The following is a 25,866-nucleotide window of genomic DNA, read 5'->3' as shown; positions in this document are numbered from 1 at the left end:
TGCCTGTGGACCCCACGCCTGCACCTTGGCGGGCTCTCGGGAAGCATGAGCAATTACGGTGAAGGAGGAGGGCGGCCACTCTGCCAGGGACGGCCACTCACAGACCTGGGGCTGGAAGGCGCCCAGACCACCGCGGGTCCGTGGAGGGGACCCGGGGCAGAAGTAGCTGTGCCGTGCGTGGCCAGTCCCTTCTGCGAGGCCTACCTGGCGCCCTTCTCGCCCGGGCTCTCAAATTTGGGCAGATACAGCCGAGGGCACCGCCCGCAGCGGGCCTGGTGGGGGGACTGCAGGCCTTGGGGGCAGGTGTGGGGCAGGGGGAAATGCTGCCTCGGTCATGCCCGGAAGCACCGTCCACGGGCACTGCTGTTCCAGGGGAAGGGCCGGACTGGGCTGTGGCTTGGAGAAGCAAGAAGTGAGGGCAGGAAGCCATAGGCACCTCTCCCAGTGGCCTCCTCGTCTTGGAGACTGCCAGTGACTTCAGCAAGTTTCCGCCTTCTTGCGGTCTAAGCGGAATGCCTCCCACCCGTGCTGTAGTCAGAGCGATCGTGTGGGCATCGGGGGGTCTTGTAGTTTCAGGGTGCCCTAGCTGGGGGCAGCTGGCCTTTTGCATCCTTGGTGAAAAAGCCCTAACACACCCATCTTCCTGCTGGGAAACTAAATCACTTCCAAGGGCTCCTAACAGCAGACTGGGGGAGTGGGCGCAGATTTAAACATCTGTGTGGTCCCCGTGGTCACCTCCCTGCCCGGAGAACAGGAAGAGGGACGGTGCTGAGAAATTGGCGTGAGCATTGGTCACACTACTTTCTTGTCGCGCCCTGAGCCGTGCTGGGGGAGGATGGTCTACACCGACAGTTGCAGCCCCTCCCACGAAGGCGCTCAGGGTGCCCACGGAGCAGCCAGAGCGCCGTGCACACCCTGTGCTCCGGGCGAGGGCGAGGGCCAGTGAGGGCCAAACTGCAACTCCCCCGGAGCCCAGCCTCCCTCCCGGAAAGCAAGTGCCCGCGTGTCGCTCAGGCGAGGGGAGCCAATGTGTGCCTCGGAGGAGGTCTGCTCTGAGCCCCACGCACGCTGGTGCTGATGGTTCTTACCAGCTGTGTGTCTGTGCAAGGAAAAGCCAGAGACGCTGCCTGCCTGCTCCCTCTCTCTTCTGCTCTCTCCCTCCCTTTGCAAACATTGGATTTAAACCTGCTCAGAATTCAGCACAGAGGAAGGCGGCCGCGGCGGCAGCAGCAGCAGCAGCGGGAGCGAGCCCAGCCGACGAGACACCGCAGCCTCAAGATGCACCACCCTGCCTGGTGGGCCGTCTTCTCGGTGACAGTCGCCCTGCTCTTCATCCCAGGTACCCGGGCGGGGTTTTCGGCTCCTGGGGCAGCTCGGAGAGCTTGGAGCAGGACCGGAGGGAAGGAGGGGAGCCCGGGGAAGGGGGAGTGCGAGATGCCCGTGAGGGGAGAGGTGGGCTTGCTGTGTGCACGCACACGCGGAGGCTCGCAGCAGGGGTTTGGGGTCTGCCCTCCTTTCCACGGTGCATCGGGTGAGCTGGATTCGAGATCTGCACCGTGCTGGGAGGCACTGCCGTTTCTGGGGAAGGTGCCGGCTGGCATTAACCAGTTGTGGTCCCAGGGGTAGGAGACGAGGGGCTTAAACTCCCAGCGATAGATCCTCGCCGCTTCTGTTGGGACCGGCAGGCTGGGGGGCGTCCTGCTCTCTCTCCATCGTTGCCGACTCCCTCCTCTCTGCATCTCCCGGCGGCTCTGTTTTTCCTGTCTCTCCTTTCTCTCTCCCGCTCCTCTCCTCCCCGCTTCCTTCCTTCGCCACCTCTCTCCCCTCTCACTTAAGCCCCTTCCTCTCCCATCTGTCCTCCTTTGCTCCCGCATCTCTCGTCTCAGCTCTGTCCTTTCTTTCTCCTTCCACCAAATGGGCAGATTGTGCCTTTGAAATTCAGAATCCCATTTCTCCCCCCGCTTCCCCCCGCATCCGAACCGTGAATTTCCCAACAGAATTTGGAATGTTCATACGGGGGAGGGGTGGGGACCCGCGTTTACCTGGCTCTCCTCAGCACCTTCCCTACCTCACCGAATGGTTTAAATGTGGTCCCACCTATCACAGCAGTTACTGGTTTGGGGAACAATTCTGCAGCGACCCAGGTGAGATGCTGCAATCCTGCCCGAATGAGCTCAGTGGAAGTGTTGCAGAACCCAACGCGTTTTAATAGGGTTGATAATTGCACGTGTGTCTTTCGCAAGCAGACAGCTGAATGCCTGCAGGCATCCTTCAAACAAGCTGAAGGGACTGGGCTGGGCTTCTGAGGTTTTAGCAGCACCAGAGGGTCTGTGGGTTTCCATCCTCAACCCCGGGCCAGCAAGAATTTTCTCTTTTTTTTTTTCCAAATTGAGATACATGCGTTTGGTTACACGTTAGCATCAACCCAAAGTCCTGGGGATAAATATGCAGACGTAAACACTAAGGTTCTTAAGCCTTACAAGTCTTGATACAGGTTAAACACAATTTTACGGTTTTATATTCAGAATTACTTGGTTTTCGTTTTGAAGAACGTGAAGCCCTAAGTATTTCTGAGCTACCAAAGTGAAATCAGAAAAATGAAAGTTTATTGGGGAGAAGGAAGAAGAGGACTGACTTAAAAAAAACCTATGGTATAATGTTTTGTAATGCTGTCTTAAAATTGTGCTCCTAGCAGAGCTGGGCCCTGCACAACTACGTTCGGGGCTGTCTGCTTCAGGTCGGGGCGTCGGGAGGGGGTGCTCCCCCCTTCTCCCAGGTTCCAGCCTGGGAGGGGGTTTCAGCAGGATGGGCTCAGAGGAAGGCAGCAGCATGCTCAGTACCTGCTCCTGCCTGGTAGAGGGAGCCAGGTGGGCGCTCCGGGTCCAAGAGAGGAGACAAACTTTCCCGTGTGTGCCAGCCCCTCACCTGGGTGACAGCTCGGGCCCCCCAGCACCCAGCCTCCCCCCTCCCGCTGAGCTGGAGCACAGCCGGCAGAGCAGCAGGGCTCAGACCCCCCCCCCAGGGGTGCCGGCTGCATCTGCTGTCCTCTTGGCAGGAACGGGAACGTCGCACTTTCCAAGGGGAGGGCTGGGAGTGCGCGGTGAGCGGGAGCTGCATTGCAGTGCATCCTGAGGGGTGGTGCCTGCCTCCTGGAGGAGCCCCGGGGTCCTCTCCATCAGTGGGGAGCGCTGACCTTGCTGTGGGGGGCAGTCTGCACCCGGGGCCTGCTGTGCTCCAGGCCGTGACCTGGCCCCAGCCCCTCGGCCCTCAGGGAATGAAACTCCCTGGGGAGGGCGGCCATCCCTGCTGGGGGTGCTGGGACCTGGCCTGAGCCGCCCAGCGGGAGGAGGGCAGCTGGCCTGGGGGGTCCAGGGAGACCAGGAAAGCACCACTTCCGGAGGGCTCCGGCGGGGAGCGGGGCCGGCCGTGCCCAGAAGTTCCGGCGACCCCGGGGCTTGCTTGTGACTCCTCCTCACAGCCCTGAGCTCCTCTGTGATGTGTTCAGACTTTTCCTTTTGTTTGTAAGGATGCGTTTCCTCCCGCCGGGGCTGATACCAGCTCGTTGGCCGCTTACTTTTCCTGCGTCTAAAGGCAGAGGCCAGGGTGAGAGGTGGGCCTCGGTGCCCTTTCGTTCTGCAGCTTCTGTCTTTTGGCAAAACACGTTTCCATCCCAGAATGACTTTAAGGCGAATGTTGTCGCCTGGTGCCTTCCGGTTGGGGGTGGGGGCAGACTGATGGCCATGAACTGCTTTTCTGGGCAGAGTCTCTGACAAGTGGGACCTTGAACGAGCCTGCACCCAAGATGGGAGCGGCCCCCATTGACAATTTAGTTTCACCCCAGGCTTAGGGCGCTCCTGTGACCCTGAGCACAGAGAGTGAGGGGCGGCTGTGAGCCCAGGCAGGAGAGACCAGCCGTGCAGGAGCCTTTTGCCGCGGGTCTGGGGGCTTTGCAGGAAGAGGAGCAGGATGGGCGAAGCAGGTGGAGTGTGGGGTGCAGATTAAAACGCAGAAACCCTGCCCGCACTCAGACCTGCATTTCCAGCGAGCACCCCAGCTCCTTCTCAGCCCACTTGTCCCTGAGAATCTGCCCCCGCCTTCGAGCCCAGCCCCCCTCCTGCTGCCTCTCCCCTCCAGCCCTGAGGGACGGCAGGGCAGCAGGGGTGCGCGTGGGGGCGCTGTCTTTAGGGCCCAGGCTCAGCTTCTGAAGCTCAGCACAGCCCTGTACCGGCCGGGGGCGGCCCGCTGGTGGGGGTTTGGCTCTCAGTGTGGAGGGCTCTGTTGTCCAGACCACGTCATCACGTCCTGTTTGTCCCCCTCTCCTCGGCCCTCCTGCTGGGCCGCTTCTGTCCTGACTCCAAGCAGGGAATTGGCTGTGAAGACTGCCCCTCCACCAGGACTGGGCTGGGTTCAGTCCCACACTCAGGCTGTGAGCCTGGGCTCCTCCCACGTCCCACTCAGGCTGGCCTGCTGGGCTCAGAGAGCCCAGGACTTGCACAGACGGCCGTGAGGTGTGGGCTTCCCCTCCCCCAGCACACACCTTCCTTCAGGCAGGCGGGCTGGGGTGCCTGGGGGGCACGCCCTCCCCTGCGGTGTCGAGAAGCCTGTAAGAGGGCCTGGTCTGCAGCAGGTCGGGTGGGAGAGTCCCCCAGACTCACAGCAGAAGAGACGTGAACGGGGCTGGGAGTCCGGGCACCGTCACGGCCTTGTCACCCTCATGACAGACACAGATCTGCACCCACTCCCGCCAGCCATCCTGTGGCCCCCAACCCCCTAAAAATGGCAGACGTGAGAATAAGGCCAGACGCGTGCTGTCAGCACCACCGGGCCGTGTCTCTGAGAAGCTGGGTGTTGGCTGTGGGGCCCGGCGCTGGGCAGTGAGGCTCCGCCTGAGGTCTGTCAGGGACACCTCCTCCCAGCGCACTCTGCTCTCGGCCCCGCTGCCCGTCCTGTACCTGCAGGGTCACAGGAGAGTCCTTACACGGCTGACGCATGCCTGGGCCTGTGAGTCAGCAGCTCTGGGCCTGGCCTCTCGCACCAGCTGCTGGGATCTACGGCTGACGGTCACACAGACCACAAGGGTGGCCCCCCCAAGTCCCAGACGGGGCTGGAAATGGGGCGCTGTGCCCACTCGGAGCCCTCTGGGCCTCAGTCTACCCATCTGTGGAGTGGGTTCCAGTGGTGTAGGCTTCTTGTCTCCAGGTGGCCGGAGTAGCCCGAACGTAGGTTAGGTATGGCAGGGTGGACACAAAAAACCCAGCCTGGTCTCCCAGTCACCGGGCAAGAGGAGGGGAGGAGGAGGGTGGGGCAACCATGCCTGCTCCTGCGTGCCGGTTTTGGGGTGACGTGGAACCTGCCACTCCAGCCCCCGCTCATTCACCCGAGACTGTGTGCAGGCTCTGATAGACTAGTGCCTGGAGCAGAGGGCTCTCCTGGACCCGATGTCCTGGGCCTGCTGACTTTGAGCGTCCTGGGCTGGGGTTCCCTGCACGGCCCGCAGACACGGCCCCTCCGGTCCTCCATGTGGCTTTGCAGTGTCTTTGGGAGTGGGCTTGTGCGTCAGCCTCGGACTGCTGGCACCTCAGGAGCCCTGTCCCCAGTAGCCTCTGGGTGGGGGCTTCCCTGTCCCAGGCTTGCTGGGCCGGAGCCCGGGGGCTGCGCCCGCCCTGGCACCTGCCTCGGGCTGCAGGGCCTTCCAGACGCGGGGCCGGGCAGGGCTCGGAGGAAGGAGGCAGGCGGCACCAGCTGGGGTTGGCCCCGCTCCCCTCTGCCCCCTGCTGACCCCCTGAGGGCGCCGAGCTCCGGCCCGTGGGCTCCGGCCCCCCCCCAGCCTTTCTGTTCTCAATGGAAAACTTAGACTTTGCTTCTCTTCCTGCGAGGCCTCGGTTGCCTCTGCCTTTCCTGGACGGGTGGGGAGGCAGCAACACGGCAGGGCGTGAACACAGTTCCGTTTGCTAGATTTCTACCCGCCTCGACTCTGGGCCCTGAGACGGAGGAGTTTGTAGGGTCCAGGGCGGGACTGAAGGCAATTCTGAGAATGGAGCAGGAAGAAATCCTGTAACCAGAGATATACCTGCAGACAAATGGGCTTCCTGTTACCTTCCTGTAGATGTGACAGTACAGTTTCCCCCTCTCCTCATTTCCCCGACTCACGTCCCCACACACATACAGACACACAGAGACACACACACACACGCAGACACAGACACACGGACACACACAGACACACACACAAGCACACCCCGAGCCAGAGCTAAGCCACCCTCACAATCACATGTGGCCTCTTAAGGAGAGCAAGCCCCGCCCTCTGGACTTGCCCGTCCGGCGTCCTGGGCTCCCTGCTGAAGCCGCCAAGCCGTGATGCTCCCCTGTGGACACCAGGGCAGCAGACCTGCACGCTGCCCCCGCCGTACCCCGCCATGGCCCCACGTGTGAGTGCTCCCCGGGGGCCACGCAGAGACCTTGCAAGTCCTTCCGCTGCCCCAGAGGCCGGCCTGGCACATTTCCCGGCTCCTCCCTCTTCCCACACCCCTCGGTACAGAGAGGCTGGGGACGCCCCTGCGGTCACTGGACCGATAACTTAAGTGTTTGCAAAATGCTCTGAGACCCCCCCCCCCCGGGCCACGTGCTGGGTGAGTGTGGCAGCAGTCCTTTAATGAGCAGGGACGCTGTGCTGAGACCCCCTGGAAGGGCCCTGCTGAATCCCTGCGTCGGGGTCCAGGCCCAACTGGAGTGGAAATAGCACGGGACAGCGGGGGGCCCGGAGACACCCGCCCATCCTGCTTTTCGAGGTGCAGACTCTCTGACATGGCCTGAGGGGGCGCCCTCGAACATTCATCCCTGGGCATTTGCCCTGGGGTCATGCAGAGTATAAGCCTCGTGGTTTACCTGGAAGATTTATCTTTGGTCTCGTTTGTTCCTCGGAAATCGTGAGATCAGGAGGGCAGAGGTCGTCCAGTTCTGAGCTTGTCTTTGCGTAAATCCCTGTGTAGATGGGGGCGGGTACAGCTTGGGGGTCGAGAGCGGGCCTAGCCTGCACAAGGTCCTGGGGTCGATCCCCCGTTCCTCCATTAAGAAAAAGAAGAACCCTGCGCAGACTTCTGGTTGCCTTTGGAATGGAGTCCAAGCACCCAGCTTGGTCCCCGCCGTGGCTGGCCCCTGCTCCACCGCCCTCATCGCTCTGAGCACAGCGTGCTCGCTCCCTCCTCAGGGGCTTCCCCTGGGAGGTCATCTGAGCCTGGAAAAACCTGGTCCTCCCCTGTGACGTTTCTGGCCGAGCGTCCTTTCCATCCTCCGGGCTCCGCTAAGTCTCTCGTTCTCAGGGGAGCCTTCTGGATGCTCTAAGGGAGGGTAGGTTTCCCCCCTTACCTTGCAAATCCAGGACGCACGGTTTCTCTTTCCCAACACTGTGACCCATGGTTTTAAAGTGATCCTTTGTTTTGTGCCTCTCTTCCTCCCCAGACTGTGGCCCCTAAAGGTAGGGATCACACACGCTTTGTTCTCCAACATGACCTCAGTGCCCAGCGCAGCGACAGATCTGGAGCAAGTGCTCAAACGTGTTTGCTGAATGAATGAGTGGACAAGCGCACGGGTCACCAGCCCGTCACACAAGCGCTAAGTGTCACCTTGTCTACTCCGTCGTGCTCTCTCTGGGACCCTGGGTCTCGGCCAGCCCACCAGCACCCCCATCTGCAGAGTGAGGACAGGGGTGCCTTCTGCTTACGGGAGGCGGATGTGCAGAGAACGTGTGTAGCGGGTCCTCCCTCCTGGGTTCATGCTTGTCCACAGACACCAGCCCCGAGCTGCCAGCCAGACATGCGCGGCGGCTCAGAGCTGGAGCTCACGTCTCCTGAGGGTGAGAGTCTCTCCATAAACCCAGATGTGGGCCCCGGTGTGAGCTGCTGGCTTCGTGCGAACCCAGTTTCTCAGGAGGTTTAATCCAATCAGGGCCCCAGTTATTTGAAATTTAGGGTCTCGTCTGCAGCGCTGGCAAGTACGCACTGTACCAACCTGGCACAAGGAGGAGCTGTGCCCACAGGAGGAGGAGGAGGATGAGGGCTTGGCGACAGGGACGCGGACAGCCCAGCAGGGGACACTTAAACGGTTCCCTGGACGGGGCCAGATGGATCGGCATATCAGAAGAGGTGGAAGCAGGCTCGCTGTGTCTTGCAGCAGGTCCTGCGTGGCCTAGCCTGTCTCATCCTTGCTGCTTCGTGTCCCCGGGGCCTGCACGGCAGGGATGCCCGTCGCTCGTCTCTGCGCTGCAGCCCCAACACAGTCCTGTCCCTGGTGGGTTTATTGAGTGACTACTATGCGATCCCCGAACAAAAATCCTTATGGTCCTGACTCTCAAGAGGGCTGCTGCCTCGTGGGAGAGACAGACAGGCTGAGATACGGGCGTCAGGGAGGTCGCAGCTGACGTGTCTGCAGGGAGCGGTGTGTGCTGCGTGTTGGCCTGTGGGAAGGGCTTGGTTTGCCAGGGGGGCGAGGCCACCTTCCTGTGGAAGTGACAACTGAGCTGAGATCCCCAGGACGAAGGTGGAAATTACCAGAGCCCAGGGGATGGCCGGGGGAGGCAGACTGAACGGGATGTGCCGAGGCCGCGCAGCAGAGAGGTTCGGGGACGTGTCCCGTGGGGCTGGAGCACGGAGGAAGGCGGTGTGGTCCTGGATGAGGCTGGGGGCTGGGCGGGGCCAGACGATGCCCGCAGCCCTGGAAGCTCATGTCAGCTGTTTCGGTCTTGATTCCAGGAGGGATGGAACGTCACTGTGTGGCGTGGGGGGTGCTGTGACCTACACTCAGAGTCTTGCTCTTGTGCAGTCTGCAGAGTGGGTTCGAGCTGAGCGGTCATGGAGGGGAGGCCGGATGGGAGGCCGCCCAGCTGCTCAGATGGGAAACGGCTGGTGGTGTCAGATCCGGGAGACGTGGATGACGTGGGAGCCTCTGTAGGAAGGTCGTAGGCGCACCAGTGCATCTGAAGAGTCCAAATCTAGAAGTAAACCGCCGTTCGCACTGGTGGCCCCTTCAGGAGCGTGGGGAGGAGAATCTGTCCTCAGGGTCCTGCTCACGAGACGCTTCTTTCCGTGAGGGTGTGATTCTGCCCCGGGACGAGGAAGAAGCTGTTTTGGAGATTCCATCAGTCCTGAAGCCTCATAATCTCAGCCCCTTAACCGGCGTCCTCTCAGGGTCTAACGTGGGAGCTTAGAATTGCATTGCTCGCTCCCCATCCATCAAAACAACTGCCAGGGCCCTGGTGGTGGTGTCCGCCGGACTCTGCCCACGGTGACTTCCTGCTGAAAGAAACCAGGCGTTTTAGAGATGCTTTGATGGGACGCCAGAGTGATTTATGGGGACGAGGACGCAACTGTTGCACAAACATCACTGTGATGACGGGGAGGCACCCGTGACCTCCCCCTGGCGCCCCCCGGACGAGTCGCACTGGTTTGGGTGGGAAAGTCGAGGTCCTCAGAACTGAAAGGGACACTGGAGATGGCTGGGTCCCTTCCTTCCATGACACGGATGAGGACACTGAGGCACGGGGAGTCTGAGAGTCTCACCTAAGGCCACAGCGTCAGGTAGGGGCCGGCCCACATGGCAACACAGAGTTTTCAGTAACTTGTGTTCACAGCACATGACGGGCTGAGCTGGGCTCTCCTCCTCGGCTGGCAAATAGACCTGTAGCCTCGGCCACTGCTGTTCCCTGAAGCCCTGTGCCCTCACTGCCCGGGGAGCATGTGGATTAGGGTGACTCCCTGGTACCTGCTGCCCGAGGACCAAAGGGGCAGGTCAGAAACCAGAGAGAAGCCTGTCCCGCTCAGAGACACCCTCATCCTTTGAGTGACCTTTTTAAAGGAACCGGGAGACTTCTAGATACCAGTTGTTCCTTGCTGTGCAGAAGGGTGTGCGCGGCGTAAACGCCAAATCCCAGATGTGTGTCCGCTTGACTTGTCTGGCCTACACGCTGCGAGGGGCGCCTGCCTGTATCCTCACTCGGCCCTCAACACCGAGAGAAGGTTCCCGCTGAAGATGCACCGTCTGCGCACTGACGATGCAGGGCCAAACGGTGACCGACAGTGTGCACAGTGCGGCCACGTGTGCCCTGACCGCCCCGCGTGACGGTGAGGGGAAGAGCCCCGGCCCCTCCGTTCCCCAGCCCACAGCCCCCGGCCTCCACGGCGGGCTGCGCAGGGGCCGTAGGCAAATGCAGAAAGGGGAGCCGGGGTTCAGATGTGACCAGACACGAACGCAGGGGCGTGGCCAAGGGGGCAGAACTGCCGAAACGTGACCGTGCCGGGGCCAGGCACCTGCGGGCATCTTCCTTCTAGGGAGCGAGGCCTAAGGCAGCCGTGCTTCTCTGAACACGCCAACCTGGTTCTTCTGAAGAGCCCAGTGCCAAGGGATTCCCCAGCTCCTGGAGGAGAGGAGAAAGCTGGAAGAGGGAGTGTGGAGATGGAAATAGCCCATCGGCCTCCAGCCTCCAAGGGAGCTGGCGTTTCCTTGGGAGTCCCCTGGCTGCATCCCATGGGGACCAGAGCGCCCAGTCCTCCTTGGCACAGGGGCGGTGCCTCTGCGTGAAGCCCGGACGGGGAGGGACGGTGAGTCCGCTCTCAGGGTTCTGCGTCTCTGCCTGACGGGCCCGCCTTTGCTTGGGGAGAGGTCCTGGGAGTGAGGGGTGCTGCCGACAGCCACCCCCACGGTGTCCCTGGAGGTTGGGTAGCCCCCTGTTGTGACCCCACAACTCTTTCCTTCCTTCTTTCATTTATTTTTAAAGGGGACACCGAGCCCTTCTGCCGTCAGCTGGTGGGAGCTCGGCAGCAGAGGCCTCGGAAACCAAGACGTGGGCCCCGGCTCTGCCTCTGCGCCTGCGAGCTGGGCGGACCTGCACGAACCTTTCCACGGCTCTGAGTCCTCCCGGTCACCTGGGAGAGGACACTGGTTTACCTGCCTCCCGGCCAGTTGTGAGCCAGCAGGGCTGCGGGGCAGGTGCGCTCCGTGCGGGCTCGGCAGCTCCGGGCGGGCAGGTCTCACGGCCTCACTGGGTCAGGCTCCTCTCTCCGACCGTCTCGCCGTGGCTGTAACTGACATGGAGAACCTGCCAGAGTCCCGGGAACATGGCTCTGGAGGACGCTCTGTCAGGGATCGACCGCGCTCACGGCCCAGGGTGGAGCAGTGTTCGGTTTGCGTCTCCTGCTTCCACGGAGGGTCCTGGAAGGTGGTCTGTGTTTCCCCAGCTGAGCTGCTCCGGCCCCACCAGGGGACGCGGCCTCTGCTTTTTTGGGTTGATACGAGAGAAACCTAAATGGGGCTGAGAATCGCTCAGTACGGAGGGGCCGAAATCCAGGTGAGAAGCGCCCCTGCTCTGAGAGCCAGGCCTGCCGCCATCTGCCTCCTAAGCTCGCGTCGCTGCTGAAGGTAGAATTTTGGGGAGCAGTGGGGGTGCAGGGGTCCTCCTTGGTGCTCCTGAACACGCGCTGGGGAGGGACCGACTAGCTCTCCCCCCATGGGGTCATCAGTGAGTCCCTGGTGACCCGACTCCCTCTGCTCAGGCCCCAGGGGAACCCCAGCGTCTCGCGTGCCCCTGAAGCCTTGCAGCTGCGCTGTGCTGACCCAGGTTAGACCCACCGCCTGCTGTGGGCTTGGGCGGTGCAGCGGGGTGAGTCCCAGAGTTGTGCTCCTGTCTCGTGCCTGCCCGAGTCCGACGTGCCCGGCTTCTCGGGAGCCTCAGGAAGGGCCCGTCCTGAGTGGGTGGGGACGGTGAGCTGGCTCGGGGACCTGAGAGAAGCCTTGAGACCGAGGACTGCCAGGCACACCGCGCTCCGAGCGAGCCTCCCTGTCCGTGTCACCCGGCTGCCTTCCGTGGCTCCGGCCCGCGGGGCCCTGACTGTGAGCCGATTCCGGGAGGAGGGCAGAGCCGCCTTATTCCCTAACCGCCTGCTGAGTCTTTGTCTCGTCTCGGGCGGGGAGCTGCTCAGGCCCTCCTCTGGAACCAGAGCATTGGTTTTTCATAAGATTTTAATGTTGAAAACCAGGTTTCATGCTGCAGTGGGAGCGTGGAAGTGACGGGAGAGGTCGGGGGCGGGGAGAAGCCCAAGGACAGCAGGGGCGAGTCTTCCCTGCAGGAGCGTCCGGTACTCTGTGTTCTTCATTTTCGATTTTTCACGACAGTTCTTTGTTCTGCCGCTTTCCGTGGTGACACCTGGGAGGGAGTGGCAGTGGGCGGTTTCGCACCAAGAGAAACCTTCAGCTTCACTGTCCTGGACGTGGGCTCTTGGGCCAGTGGGCCTCTCGGCAAGGCTCGTGCTTGGCTCTATTTTGCTCTAAGAAATGGATACACAAGAAATATCTTAATTATTCTCTCACTATCCTGGCGCCTCCCGTCTTGCATTGTGTTGGAGCAGGGTCAGCGTGAAGGCCACCGGCCCAGCTTACAGCTGGAAGGGAAGTCAGGAGGGAAGTGGAACTCGGAAGGCCTGGAGGCCAAAGACAGGGAAGGACATGGGCCATGCACCAGGCCAGCAGGCGAGAGGGGCCGGGGGGGAGGCTGAGGCAGAGGGCGTGGTGGCCGCCCAGCGATGGGCATCGGGAGCAGGGGTCTGAGTCCGATGCTCCTGCCTCGGATCCGGGACCTGCCAGTGCTGAGGTGGCCGACAGGTGCTTCAGGGAGCAAGCTCTGCCACGGGCAGCGCCCCCAGGCCCTGGAGGGCAGGCCAAGCCCCGGAGAGACATCGGAGACCCCGGGAGCCAGCACAGTGCGTCCGGGGGCCCTACTCCCTGACCCCAGCTGCCTCTGACCAGCCAGAGTTCCACTCTCTCTCTTCACTTTCTACCATTTAAGGGAATGAAGACCTGTGTGACGCTGGTCTCCAAACTTTGTTTTCGAGCCTGTGCACACAATGTGTTTATTTATGCAGAAATTGTATATATATATATTTATGCATTCATACATTGCTGTACATACGTGATAACAGAAAGGATAACATGGAAATGAGTAAACAAAGACAGGAACTCTGATATCCCTTCCCTTCACTCAAAGTGACTCTCAGCGCATCCCCGGGGGTGAGGGCCACTGGGGACCAGTCAGGACAGAAATGTCCAATCATCGTTGGCAAAAGGCTCCGGGGGGCCCTGGCCTCACCGCCTCTCCCTGGGGTGCAGCGGGGGGCTGTCCTTGGCCGCAGACCACTCTGGAGGCTGGCTCGGTGCAGTTGCTATGGAAGGCCCGTCCGAGAGCAGCTGGTGGCCTTCAACAGTGCTGTCTTTGTGGTGAGGACGAGGACCATGGCAGTGGTCACAGACCCGCACCACGGATAGTCTCTTGTTTATCAGAAAAGACCATTGAAGGGAAATGAACGCAAGACAGTCTTTGTGGGGGAAGAAGCTGAGCGCAGGGACCCCCCGTCCCCGCTGCGTATGGTCCTCATCTCGAGTCCCCGCCCCGTCCTCCTGCTGTCACGGCTCTTCTCCAGGGACACCTGCTGCGAGGTGCTGAAGTCCTGGCTTGGAAGGTGCCCTCTCCCCAAGGGGAGGTCCAGCTGGGGCAGGGCTGTCATGAGCCCGCAGTAATGGAGACACGGGAAGGAGTAACACAGGAAGCTGGGCAGTGGGAGCGTGTCCCCGCACGTGGTCCCAGCCTTGGCGGCAGCCGGGACCAGGGGGGCCTCGGGTCTCTCTGGCTGCAGGAAACACACTTGGCCAAGGCCCCGGCCTCTGCTCTCTGGCGGCCATGGCTGTGTTGGTTTTGTGGCCACAGAGGGGCCGGTCACGCCTATTCTGGGGAGACACGGCCTCCTTGAGGGGCGACTTTGGCTTGAGGCTCCCCAGGGTCTTTGCCAACCTTCCTTAGAAGGACTCGCCTTCCCAGTCTGCCCAGCCTTCCTGCGGCCTCGCCCTCGCGCCCCCCGGGGCCAGAGCTGCACCACAGTCCAGCCTTTCCGGCTCCGTCCCCACCGTCTCTCCCGTTGCTGCACATCCAGTCCTGTCGTGACGTCTCGGTCTGGACGGGTCCAGGCTGACATCGTGCTGCTGGGATGCCGGATGAGGCGTTGCTGCCCACTCCAGCCCCTTCCAGCCTGCACCCCCCACACCCTCCACAGAGCCCAGCGGGTCTCCCGGCAGCGCCAGGAGAGCGATGCGGTCCCAGCACCAGGAGAAGCCTGCGTGTTTGGAGTCTCCTGAACAGAGCGCGGGAAGCCCTCCCCAGAGCCTGGGGAGTGAGGCACTTTTGTAACCGGCCCCACTCCCCTGGCTCCTCACTTGGGCTTCTGGATTTTCTCGACTGATGGTAAGGAGGTTTCCTTTCTCCCTCGACTTGAACCACATCCGTGTGGCAACGCCACGCACGCCTTCTGCTCGCGTCTCATCTTCCTGGTCTGCGATCTGGGGCACGCTCACCGTGTGGCTCACCAAGCTGGTTCCACCTTCAGTGACGCTTCCGTTTTTAACTGCTGTGGTTGCCTGTCAGCCTTTTTTTTTCCTTTAATTTTTAATGCATTTTATTTTACTATTATTTTTATTGGAGCACAGTCAGTTACAATGTATCAATTTCTGGTGCCCAGCACGATGTCCCAGTCATGCACACAGCACAGGGAACTGCATTCGGTACCTTGTGGTAACTTTTAATGGAAACGAACATGCCCATGAGCTTCTTGAACTCGGTTTCCCTAAAGTCCCCATGCCACCGGCACTCTGGACCCTTCTGGGCTGTGGGGTCTGCAGGGGGGTGAACTGCATCCCTGGCCTCTCCCCACCAGATGCCAGCAGTACCTCTCCAGCTGTGACAACCAAGCGTCGACAAGTGTCCCCTGGGGGGCACAGCTGCTCCCGGCTGAGCGTCACCGCTCCGTGCTTTTACGCGTCAGGACGGCCCCTGCGCCCCGACTGTGTCAGCTGTCCCTCTCAGCCCCTGAGGGGCAGCCTCCTCTTTCATTCCACAGCTGGCACCGCTTGTCTGCGCTGGTTTCAAGTCCGTGAGAAGCTTCTAATTCTCAGTTTGTTTGTTCCACTGAAAATTCGGTTTATCTGAAACCTGTAGATCGGGTCACTGACTGCCTCGTCAGTGCTGTGTGCTCGCTCAGGAACGCTCTACGGGAACGGCTGACCCGAGGGCCGTGCTTGATAACAACACTGTAGGCACGGGGTAAGGCTGGTCTCCGGAGGGCTCTGTCTGGAGCGAAACAGAAAGGAAGGGTCTCAAGCCGTAACCGCAGTCTCAGTTTAGCCGGGCTGCCCCTCGCTGAGCATGTGCAATTCTTATTGGCCGAGCTGTTTCAGCAACTTTTCTTCAGGGCAGACTTAGAGTTTACTTCGCTCGCTCGAGGGCAGGCTGGGGTGCGAGTGGCAGCCTGGACCAGGCTCCTATGCACGGACACTTGAACCTCAGCTAAAACGAAGTGTCTGAAAATTAGTGGGTTGTGAATAGTGTAGACCGACCCACGAGGACGGCGGTGGAGCTTTGAGGTCAACGTAAAAGCTGAGCCAATTTGAAAGAAAAGTTATTTCCTGCAGCGGAGCAGTGAGAGGGGCCCTAAGTGTCGGGGCTGCTTGGGGGGAGGGGGGGCTTGGTGCAGCTGTGTTTAGGTACTGGCGTGCACTACGCAGAGTTCTGTACACACCACCGGTGCGCCCTGTAGTGAGCCGCAGCTCTAAAGGCTGCACCCGCCACAGTCCTTGTACAACGGGCTGCTTCTTGACGCAAAGGCGGGACCTTTGGCAGGACACTCAGCCCTGCGTCTGCCCACGGCCGTTCTGTGACTGGGACGGCCGGGAGCTCCAGTGCAGAGGACGGGAGCGGACCAGGTGAGCTGGAGTGGAGGTGGCAAAAGCCAGGTGGGAATGTTTGATGGGTCCCTGCCTCTGCCGCCCCTGTTGGAAGTGACTCACGGGCTGAAGCACCTGGCCCGTGTTCTAGGGGCCAGTGCCTTAGGGCTCCAAGCCTGCGGCGCAGCCAGAGTGCCGCCTCTGTCAGCCGCTCGGCAGAAAGCAGACCCGGCGCTGTTCAGCCCCCGGCCCTGCTCTGGCTGCTCGTTTGCCTGCGGCTCTGTGGCCCCCTCCTCAGCCACCCACCGCCAGCGCTGGAGCCCTGAGGCCTCACCGACACCTGGCGATGTGACCCGTGTCCACAGTGACTTTCTGGTGTCCTGACCCGTCCAGGGCACCTGTGCTCCTTGCAGACCGTGCTGTGCGAGCCCCCGACTGCTGCGGGGAGAGCCCTTCCCAGCCCCGGAGGGGCCTGGCGCGAGAGGACGGACGCTTTGGGATTCTGAATCGTATTTCCTTTCCACTGTCAGCTGACCCTGCTGGCCTGATTTCTCTGCTGCTGGGTTGTTGACGACAATAATTTTAGAAGCTAAACTGTTAATTCCTGCGGCCTGGCTCGCTGATTAGGGCCTTTTCATGAGCCCCACTTGTAAACACCAACTGTGGTTTAGGTGAAACTGCGCAGGCAGCAGTTCATTCTTCAAGGTCACACCTGCCAGGGCGTCTGGCCAGCGCCCACTCTGAACCAGGCACCGCAGGCTCGGGACAGGAGGTGCCTGAGCCAGGGCCACTCGGGAAGGGCCGCCCTGGGAACACAGCCACTGAGCTGTGCCCTCCCCAACCAACATGAGTGGGTCTTTTAATGGGAGAGTCTGCCGTGTGGAAGCATCCTGGGCCGGCGGGCCGGCCGCACAGGAGACAGCCAACGACCCGTGTAACCTTGGGCACCTTCCAAACCTTCTGTGACTTAGGTGGGAGCTGCTGCGGTGGATCGTGGGCGGAGGTTCACGGAGGGAGCGTAGTCAGAGGAAGCCTCCGAGGATCTCAAGGCAATCTCAGTGCAAATGCTGAACAGCACTGCCACCACTGCCACCACTGCCACCACTGCCACACTGCGGAGTCAGGAGGGGGTCTTGTGGAGCACAGCCTCCTTCTGCCCCTCTGTCCCGTCGTCCTGACCGGGTGGTGGGAGGTGGTGCCACACAAGACTGGGGAGGCTCAGCCAGCCCCAGCCCCCACGACCACAGCCATCCGCTCCTCCCTGCCCGCTGCCGTGTGCCAGGTGTGTCCGGCACCAAGGGACCAGGCTGCCGACCCGGGCAGGTGAGGTCTGTGGCACAGATCCAGGGGAGGTGACCCTTGACAGCCCTCTGGGAGTCCCTGTCCTCTCTCTGTGTGATTAGGGGGCTGGGGCCAGTTCCCTGCTGGGCCGGAGAGAGCGTCACTCACAGCAGCCCCGACCCCAGCTGATGCCCATGGGCTGGACTCACAGGGCGCCGCGGGGCTCAGCCGGGCAGGGCTGCCGACCCGACCTGAAGGCGTCTCTCTCTCCCCGGACGTGGGCTCCTTCTAAACCTGCCTCACCCTCTCCGGTGGGGAACCGGGGGTGGAAATCTCCCTGGACCACTACACTGAAAGTGGACGCAGAGGCCAGAGAGAGAGGAAGCCAGTGATTAACTGCCCCCGAGGCCCAGCCCAGATGCCTTCTTCTCCAAGCAGCCTCTGGGCACTTCACCCAGGAAGCAGCTCTTCCCTCCTGACCTCCCAGCACGATGGTGAACTTGTCTGCGCATTGGGACCACGTGGGGGGAGCTGCAGACCAGCCCAGATGCCCACTCAGGCCCTGCTCCCTGAGACGCTGTTGTAAGTGGTCAGGGCACAACGTTGGATGTTCAGATTCTTTGAAACCTCCCCTGGTGACCTTGATACTGGCCGTGGCTCATCTGGGATTTTAATGGTTTACTGTCTTGATGATCACTTCTAAGCACGTTTTTACCTTGTCTGTGATCAGGGAGTGAACTCCTGGGGGTCAGGAATCCTCCTCCTGTTCCCCAAGAGTGAGCCGCGTGGGGCCGCCGAGGGGCCACCAAGGGGCTGCGAAGTCCAGACCCCAGCCTCTGTTCTCTCACCGCAGCGCCGGCTGTGTGACCTTGGGTGGGTCACTGGACTGTTCTCAGCCTCAAATGTCTTCTTTACAAAAGCAGTTTGCACTAGAGGACCCGTAAGGTGCCGGCGGCTCTGATGTTTTGTGATTCTAATGGGCACTCGGAGAGCGGGGCTTGATGGCGTCGGCCGGCCTTGAGGCCCTGTTTGACCGGCTCTGGCCTGTCTCCACCACCCCCGCTTCACAGGGTGAGTGCTGGCGTCTTCACCTCTGAAGACGCGTCTCCTCGGCCGGAGGTCATCCTCTCATCGGGCTTTCCCACCACGCCTTCTCTGATCCCCGTGTTGCCCGGTCCGCACTGCGGCAGGCAGTCCCTCCAGCCCTCCAAGCCGCTGGCCTGGCTGCAGGAGGAGGGCTTCTCTGTCCCGAGCCCCACCCTATGGAGGGATGGGAGAAGCGGGCCCACTTTCTGAATCCAGATTCTCGAGTTTATAGAGGAGAGTGGGAGAAGGATGCTAGTGCAGGAACCAAGAAGTCAGTGCCGGAAGCCTGCTGGGCGTGGAGGGAGGGGTGGGCGCCTGGGGCCCCATGGGAGGACGTGACGGGTCTTGGGGAAGGCGGACGCCGGCGGTGGAGACGCGCACAGGACGGGGTCGCCGGCCCCGCCCCAGCGCAGAGCGATGGCTGTAGCTTTTGCACAGGCCGACTGAACGGTGACTATTCTGCCTGGGGCGCCAGGGTCAAGGTTTTCTGCTTCTGTGGTTCAGACAACGCCCTTAGTGGCCTCTTGCAGCAACCGCCGTGTCCGGTGGCTGGAGGAGGGCCGGCCCCACCTCCTCCTGCCTTCTGCCGGCCTCCGGCCTCCGTCCCCTTCCCAGTCTTGTCCTCCCACCCAGTTCTCCCAGAAATGCAGCTGAAACAAAACAAAACTCAACCAAACATCCTGCTGACCCATCCACACGGTTCCTGAGGGGTCGTGATGACAGGGCTGTGGAGGAAAAGGCAAAGACAGGCCGCCTCCTGCCGCAGAGGGAGCCAGAGGCTTTGAGGGGTGAGCCCGAGTTAGGGGGACGCTAACAGGGTCCTGACTGTCTCCGCGCTTCCAGATGGGCGGCTCATGCTGGTAAGACGCTTGCTGTGTTTGGGGCAAACAGCAGCCCTGAGCCCAAGGGGAGACCTGGTGCCGCCTTCCCGTCGGCAGGCGGCAGCCCCCGGGCCGGCGGGCTCGCCGGGGGGAAGCCAGCGCTGGCGGGCGGTGTCGGTCCCTGCGGGGAAGGCGGCTGAGGCAGGAATTCAGCCTCAGGTCACGGCGCCTCCGGGGACGGGCTCCACGCGGCCTTCGTGGGTGGGGAGGCGGCAGTTAGCGCGCCCGTCCTTCCTCGAAGCAGCCAGGGGAGGTCGTGTTCCCTTCCTTCGGGGCTCGGCTCACACCAGTTGTGGCTCAAGTCCGTCATGGGCAGACGTTCACCAGGGGGATGAGAAACGCAGTAGGTCGGCAGTGTGTGGCCGGGGCCAAGTCCACGGTGCCAGCGAAAGTGGGTGTGGGTGAAAGCAGTGGGGTCGCAGGGCAGGTGGGTGAAGCAGCGGAGAGCAGAGGGACCGGGCGGCGGGGGTGGGGGAGTGGCTGTGCCCCCGTGGACGGTGGGGGGTCGAGGTGATGCTGAATTGTAACCTGAACCTTGTCCCAACGTCCCGCACCTGGGCTCCCTGTGTAACGAGCAGGACCCTACGGGGCCTCCCTGGACAGGCGCCCCCTCCGTAGCCTCTGCGTCAGCGCCTCTCTGAAGTCCCTGGAGAACAGTACCTCCTGAGTCGTCTCACAGGTGCTCAAATGCCTGCCAAATGGAAGAAATCAACTACTTAGTGACCAGGAGCACCTACCCCCGGACCTGCTGACGCCTAAGGGTGGATACGGTTAACCCAGCGGCCGTCAGCCGACAGGGAACTGTGCACCAGCTGGTCCCTCACGCCGGGGGCCCCTCCCTCACCTGGCCTGTAAAGCTGCCTCCCTGAAACCCAGGGCGAGTTCGTGTGTTCGGAGCGCTGGTCGCCTGGGCTCCTTGCCTGGCGCCTGCAGTGGCCACTGCACTTTCCTTCACTGCGACCCGCGTCCGTGGCCTGGCTTCACTGCGCGGCGGGTGGACCCCCTTTTGGTTTGATGACACTTGTAGGAGCTCTGCCTGTGGCCACAGCTCAGCCTCTCGAGAAAAGCAGCGGCTACCCTGGGAGGATGCCCTGTCCCCGCTCAGGGTCGGTCACCTCTGCCCAGAGGGGCTTCCTGCCCCTTCTCTGCAGGGCACCGTCTTCAGCACAGTTTCCCACTCAAAAGACATTTCTTTCTACTCAGATGTGAGGCTCTTAACAGACGTATAAAAGGTGAGGTCACTTTCTTACCTTCCCAGAGAAGGAACCCTGGGGTTGGTGAGGCCAAGCGTCCTCTCTAAGGCTGCACAACATGGCGGAGGACTCGCCGCCCTGGCCTTGGCGCCCATGCTGTTCCTGTTGCCCGTGTGCGGCTGCGCCAGCTCCATCCATCTCTCCTGACTCCCTCGGGGGTGTCTCAACCTTTCTTAGTCTGTCTCATGTAAGGTCCCTGTTGGCCATTTTTGCTTCTGTATTTTAATGGTTTGGACTAATTTCCACTTTATTTTTGTATTTATTTTAACACAATCACTTACAATAAGGCTAATGACATTTTGTCTCCATGGTGGTGCATTTTAATTTGGTCTCGGAAATGTCAGCGTGATCGGGCAATTTGGTATCTCGGAAACAACACAGGCAGGGCGACAGGCTCCCTCCGCCCCTCCGTCTCCTTGTTACCTGCCGGCCCCTGGGGCCGTCTGCCCCACGCGGCTGCGGCTCAGCGCTGGCGGGACGGAGACAGCAGTGAGGCGTCTCCAGGACAGAGGCCCTTCCCAGCGCGCGCAGCGGACCCGATGAGTCAGACCTCAGCGCCCGCGCACGGCGTGCAAGGCGGAGGCGGGCAGTACTTTCCGGGGGGCATGTTTGTGCCACCCGTTGTCTTTCCCTCCCCGCCAGAGCTTTCTCTCACTTCCCCGTTCTGGGAGACTGGCCGCTGACTCTTTGCTGTGAAGGAAATATTTCAGGCGTTGCGGGCCGCATGAGGCCTCGTCTCAGACTCTTCCTTCACAGCCCGTTAGAAACGTGAGAGACGCTCTTCGCTTGTAAGCCACGTGAACTGCCAGGCGACCTTGGATCTGAGGGTGTTTGGGAAGCGTGTTTGGGCATTTGGATCGGAGGGTCGAATCCCACTTCCTGTAGCGTGAGGTCACCGCAGCGTCTGCTCTGCAGAGCGGAGCCCCGGCGAGCGGCCTGGGCGAGGCTGGGGGAGGGCGGACTTCTCTGATGGCTGAGCGTCGGCAGGTGTCCACTTTGCCTTTGCTCTGACTGTGGAATTCTGGGCTTGGCGGGTTTCCATGTCGTCCCACGCTTGTCTGAAAGCCGTCATTGTTCGGTCTGAGCTCGGGGCTCTCGCTCTAGACCACCTGCCCTGCCCCCCGCCACCCAGTGCCCCCTCCCCGATGAGCCTCCTCTCTGCCTGCTCAGGCCCTGGAAGGACAGACAGCCAGGGCTGCGCGCTCGGCTCTGAGAGCAGCCGCGTTTCTCTCTCTTCGGCACCAAGGCTCGTTGCGTGGAAGCTCATCTTTGAGGAGGAGCCGCAGCAGTGGAGAAATCTTCGGGGCAGACCAGGGAAACTCCGGCCCCACCCCGACGCGGCCTGTGTCCCAGGAACCGCCTCTCACAGGCTTCGATTTAGAAGCCCCTTTGTCAAATCCTTTGCCAGCTTTGCCACTTTATCTTTATAACGCAGCGACCAGCGGGCAGTGTGATATATTTCACTTTTAATAAGGTGTTGCCAGTCGCACACTCTGTGGAGCAATTAGTGTCAAAGCGCTAAGGGATGGCGGGGGCTGGGGCTGGGTGTTTACAGATGGGCAGGATTTACAGCCGGGTTCAGAGGAGCCGTGGCCACAGTGCGGTGGGCGGGGGAGATGCTGACCAGCTGAGGTGACGTCCACTGGCCTGCGTGTCTCTGAGCTCTCGCGGCAGGCCCCCGACGGTGCGGTGGTGTCTGCTCGGGCAGCTGGGGGACCTGATGGTCCTCACGGAGATCCGAGTTTCCAGCTCAACTCTGCCACTTACACTTGACTCCGAGCAAACGTATTCCCGTGAGACTCACTTTCCACAGCTTTAAAAAGAGATGAAAAAATCAGCGAGTCTTGAATGTGGAGGAGGCTCTCTGCGGATTCTAGTCCTCAGGCCCGGCTGGGCTCTTCCGCAGTGTGTCACGCCCGCCCCGTCCGTGCCATCAAGGCTGCGGCCAGGTTTCCCAGTCAGCCTGGTTTGCCCAGAACAGCCCTGGCTTTAGGACTGGGAGCCCTGCGCCCGGGGCCCGTCCAGCCCAGGCGGACCGGGACGCTGGTCACCCTGATCTCGTCTGGAAGTGTCCCCCGCAACAGGGGCGGGCTCAGTGTAGCTCAGCACTCAGACCAGGAGTTGTGGCCATGTGCGCCAGCACACAGAGCACAGGCACAAGGGGGGCGGGGGGTGGGGGGCTGGTCAGCAGTGACGGGCCCAAGGATGTGGACAGAAGTCAGGGGATCTGGCCCAGAGTTCTCAGATCAGTTTCTTCTCTGAACAGGGTGTTACTAGATTGACCCTCGGGAGGGAGAACAGGCACCTGTGTGTGTGTCCGTGTGTGCATGTTTCCTGCTTGCTTCCGCGTGCTGTGGGCGTGTCCGTGGAATCACACACACCTGTGAGCCACCGCTCCGCAGCTGCCCGACACCCGCAGCCCCACCCCAGGAGGGGGAGGGCGGGTCACGCCCTCAGCGCCGTTCCGGGCGGGGCAGGGGTGACGCTTCTCCCGACTCGGGGGGCCTGTGCCCCAGTTGGGAAGAGAAGCAGCAGGGCACCCCACCTGGCCTGGGCAGCCGGCCCCTGGTGCTCCTGTGGCCCATGGCAGGCTCAGGCCGGTTTTCCACACGTGGCAGATTAGGAAACAGACAGGAAAGTTAAAGAAAACCGCAGGTCAGCTGTTGATCAGGGTTCAAGCCCCGGTCTCGAGTCCGGAGGGGGCAAGCTCCCGCCCACTGTGTGGTTTACAGTCCACGACCAGACGCGGACGCCGAGCGGGGCGGAGCCTGGGGGTCAGGGGAGGTGGGGAGGAGGACGCCGGGCTCTCGGGACAGGTGGAGCGGCTCCCGCAGGAAGGGCAGGTAGGGTGCCCAGGGGACGGGGGGGCAGGCTGGAGCCCGTGCCGGGCAGGCACCTGGTGGGTGAGGGAGGAAGGACGGCTGGCTTCTGCGAGGCCCAGGGTGCCCGGTCCAGGAGTCACTGACTGCTGGGGAGAGGGCACAGGCCCGCGAGACTCAGGCTGGGCCTGGTGCTGGAGTTCCCTGGGAGCCCCCTTTCCGTCCCTGGGGGGTGGGGGGAGTGTGGAGGGTAGTTCTTCCCAGTAGCTCCTCATCTAGCTGGTGGCAGGGGGGGCGGCCTCACTGGGTTACTGTTAATGCTGTGGGAATGTCTTTTTCTTAAATTACAAGGCCAGCTTTACTGGACACCTTATTTAAACCGTTGTTTCAAGTATTTCCTGAGCACCTGCTTTATTTGTGTTCTGTGGGGGACAGTATGCCAGTGTAAAAGGTCATGTAATTAATTTCGACCAAAAAGCATAAACTAGCCGGTACTTGGGGAATTTTGACAGTTACGAATCCCGGCGTGGGTTTGGACGGCCCAGGCTGTGTGGCACAGGGAGGGGGGTGGGGGTCTCCAAAGAAGCCTGTGGGGAGGTGAACCCCACCTGCCCCAGGTGTGCTTGGCTCCCGTGACCACCAGCCGCCTGTGGGAGCCCCTGGGGCTCTCCTCCTCCATGCCGCACCCTTGGACCAGATCCCTGCAGAGGGCGAGGGTCTCCCTGCAGAGTCTGCAGGCCTCTGCGGCCAGCGGGGGGGAACTGGGCTCCCAGGGCTCTCTGACCAGTTCAGGGCTCGGTGGGGTGGAGCTGGAGTTCTCACCGGCCTGCGAGAACGGTCTCAGGTCCACGCGCCGGCCCCCCACCTGTCTGTGGTCCTGGGGGCCTCTGGGTGGCCGTCTCTGCAGCCGCCTCCCTGCCCCCCACCACCCCCCTGCTCCCCAGACTCCCCCTCTCTTCTCTCACCTTCCTTCTCAGTTTAGTTAAGTCCCCGTCTGTCTCTGGGTTTGTTCTCAAAATTTGGAGGTTTCTATTTTCGCACCTTGGTAATTGGTGCTATCTGTTGAAAGTAACTCTGGAACTCAGCCTGCTGGGGTCAGGAGGAGCTGGACTGAATTAAAGGGAGTAGAAATTGGCTGGAAGCGGGAGGCGGACCTGAGCGGTGTGATTTCTCTCCTCCAGGCGTCCGGCGGCCTGAGCCTTCGGGGCTGGCTGCGGGCTCCTGGCTTTGTTCGCTCCTTGGTGGGCGCCCCGCGGCGGGGGCAGTGGGGGGAGTGAGGCTCCTGCCTGGCCTCCCCCAGCCTGGGAGTGGCACTGAGCACCCAGAAAAAAACGTCATGTCAGTGAAACGACACTGGAGCGACTGAACGTGGAAAACAGCCCCTGTTTTAACAGCATGGTGTCGGGGAGAGGGGCTGACAGGGGCCAGAGTCTCTTGGCGACAGCAGCCAGTGCAGCCCCAGGTCATGGCTGAGCGGCGGCCACGGCGAGGCGGGTCCGGACCCTGATTCGGGCACCCGGATGCGGGGGAGCAGGGGTCTGCTGTTTCTCCTCTGAGGCTACTAATGAATCGAACCTTCGGTTTTAGACAAATTACTATTTTCTGCCAACGTTGTCGACCATCTGTTTTTGACCTCGTGGGAGATTTTCCAGGGCTGGAGATAACCCGTCCACTGCAGGCCACGGGTGTGCGGCCCTCGTCCAAGGCTGTGAGACACTTGTGCTCACCCCAGTGTGTCGCTGGGTGTGCCTCCTGGATGGGGGCGATCTTTGGGTGTGATTCTCAAAGAATCTCAAAGAATGCACTTCCCTGGGGGCCGAGGAAAGTCCAAGGCCGTGAACTTCCGCCGTGGCTGGAGTTCGTGTTCCCGTCCCGCACACGGAGGGCGGGGGGTCATGAAAATGTACACACGTGTGTAAGTTCTGGTTAGGATTGTATCACACGTTGATGGTAGCAGATTTGAATAGTGGGAGAAAACGCGAACAGAACAGCAGTGTTTTCTCGACTGTTCGGACGGCTGATAGAACTCATAGAAGGATACTCGCCCCCCCTCCCCCCCGCGATGTGCTGGCTCCAGAGGCCTCTCTCCACTTCCTGCCAAAGTTGGCGTGATTCCGGTCCAGCAGAAAGGTTGGCGTCGGGAGGGGCTGGCTGCTCTTTGCTCCGTGACCGTGGCGGACAGCGGTGGTCACGCGCATCTGAGGCCGAGTGCCGGCCCTCCCATTGCTGGCTGGGGTCTGCGGGCGTGGATGAGCGCAGGGCTGGCCGGAGCCTCGTTCCCTCACCTGTACAACAGCAGTGGCGCTGCCCCCGCCACTTGGAGCTCTCGTGACATCGGACACAGTGTCCACCGGGCCCGTGGCCCCGTCCGTGGTGACGGAAGCTCCTCTTACAGGGAACATTTCTGCAAGGCCACGCCCCGTCCTGCCTCTTCCTTGGAGGTTTAATTTCTGACACTCACCCCATCGGGTTTCTTGGGGGCCCTCCCAGTTCCTCTCTTCATCCGTGGTATCAAGTGGAACAGAAAACTGGGCTCACGACCAGCTCGACGGCCTCTGGTTTGAACGTCCGCCAGGTGCCTGAGATCCGTCCACCTGGTCTGGAGTAGCTGTTACGCTGCCGGCACATCACGGGGGTGACGGGCGGGGAGGGGACCACGTGAGGCCGTCTGGGGTCCTGGGGGCCCAGGCCGCACGGGAGAGGCTGCTGGTGGGCTGTGCTTTGTTCCCGGTGCTGTTCTGGTCCCAAGTCTCTCACTCAGCGGCCGCGTCGCCTGCCGCTGCACTTGTGTTA

General features: G+C 61.6%; 1 protein-coding gene across 2 annotated transcripts in view; it reads left to right on the top strand.

Annotated features, from left to right (window-relative positions):
- Nucleotides 1-877: 877 nt before the first annotated feature.
- Nucleotides 878-25,866, top strand: part of OPCML (opioid binding protein/cell adhesion molecule like) — an 864,383-nt gene continuing 839,394 nt past the window's right edge. Inside the window, exon 1 of one of the 2 annotated variants that reach the window (XM_074356895.1) lies at nucleotides 878-1,339. In XM_074356895.1, coding sequence (XP_074212996.1) covers nucleotides 1,078-1,339 — 262 coding nt within the window. In that variant the 5' untranslated portion in view covers nucleotides 878-1,077. The remainder of the gene's footprint in view (nucleotides 1,340-25,866) is intronic. The other variant, XM_074356894.1, reaches the window with a different exon arrangement.

The sequence above is a fragment of the Camelus bactrianus genome, chromosome 33 (assembly GCF_048773025.1).
Source record: "Camelus bactrianus isolate YW-2024 breed Bactrian camel chromosome 33, ASM4877302v1, whole genome shotgun sequence".
NCBI lineage: Eukaryota > Metazoa > Chordata > Mammalia > Artiodactyla > Camelidae > Camelus > Camelus bactrianus.
This window is presented reverse-complemented; position numbering and strand designations above follow the sequence as displayed.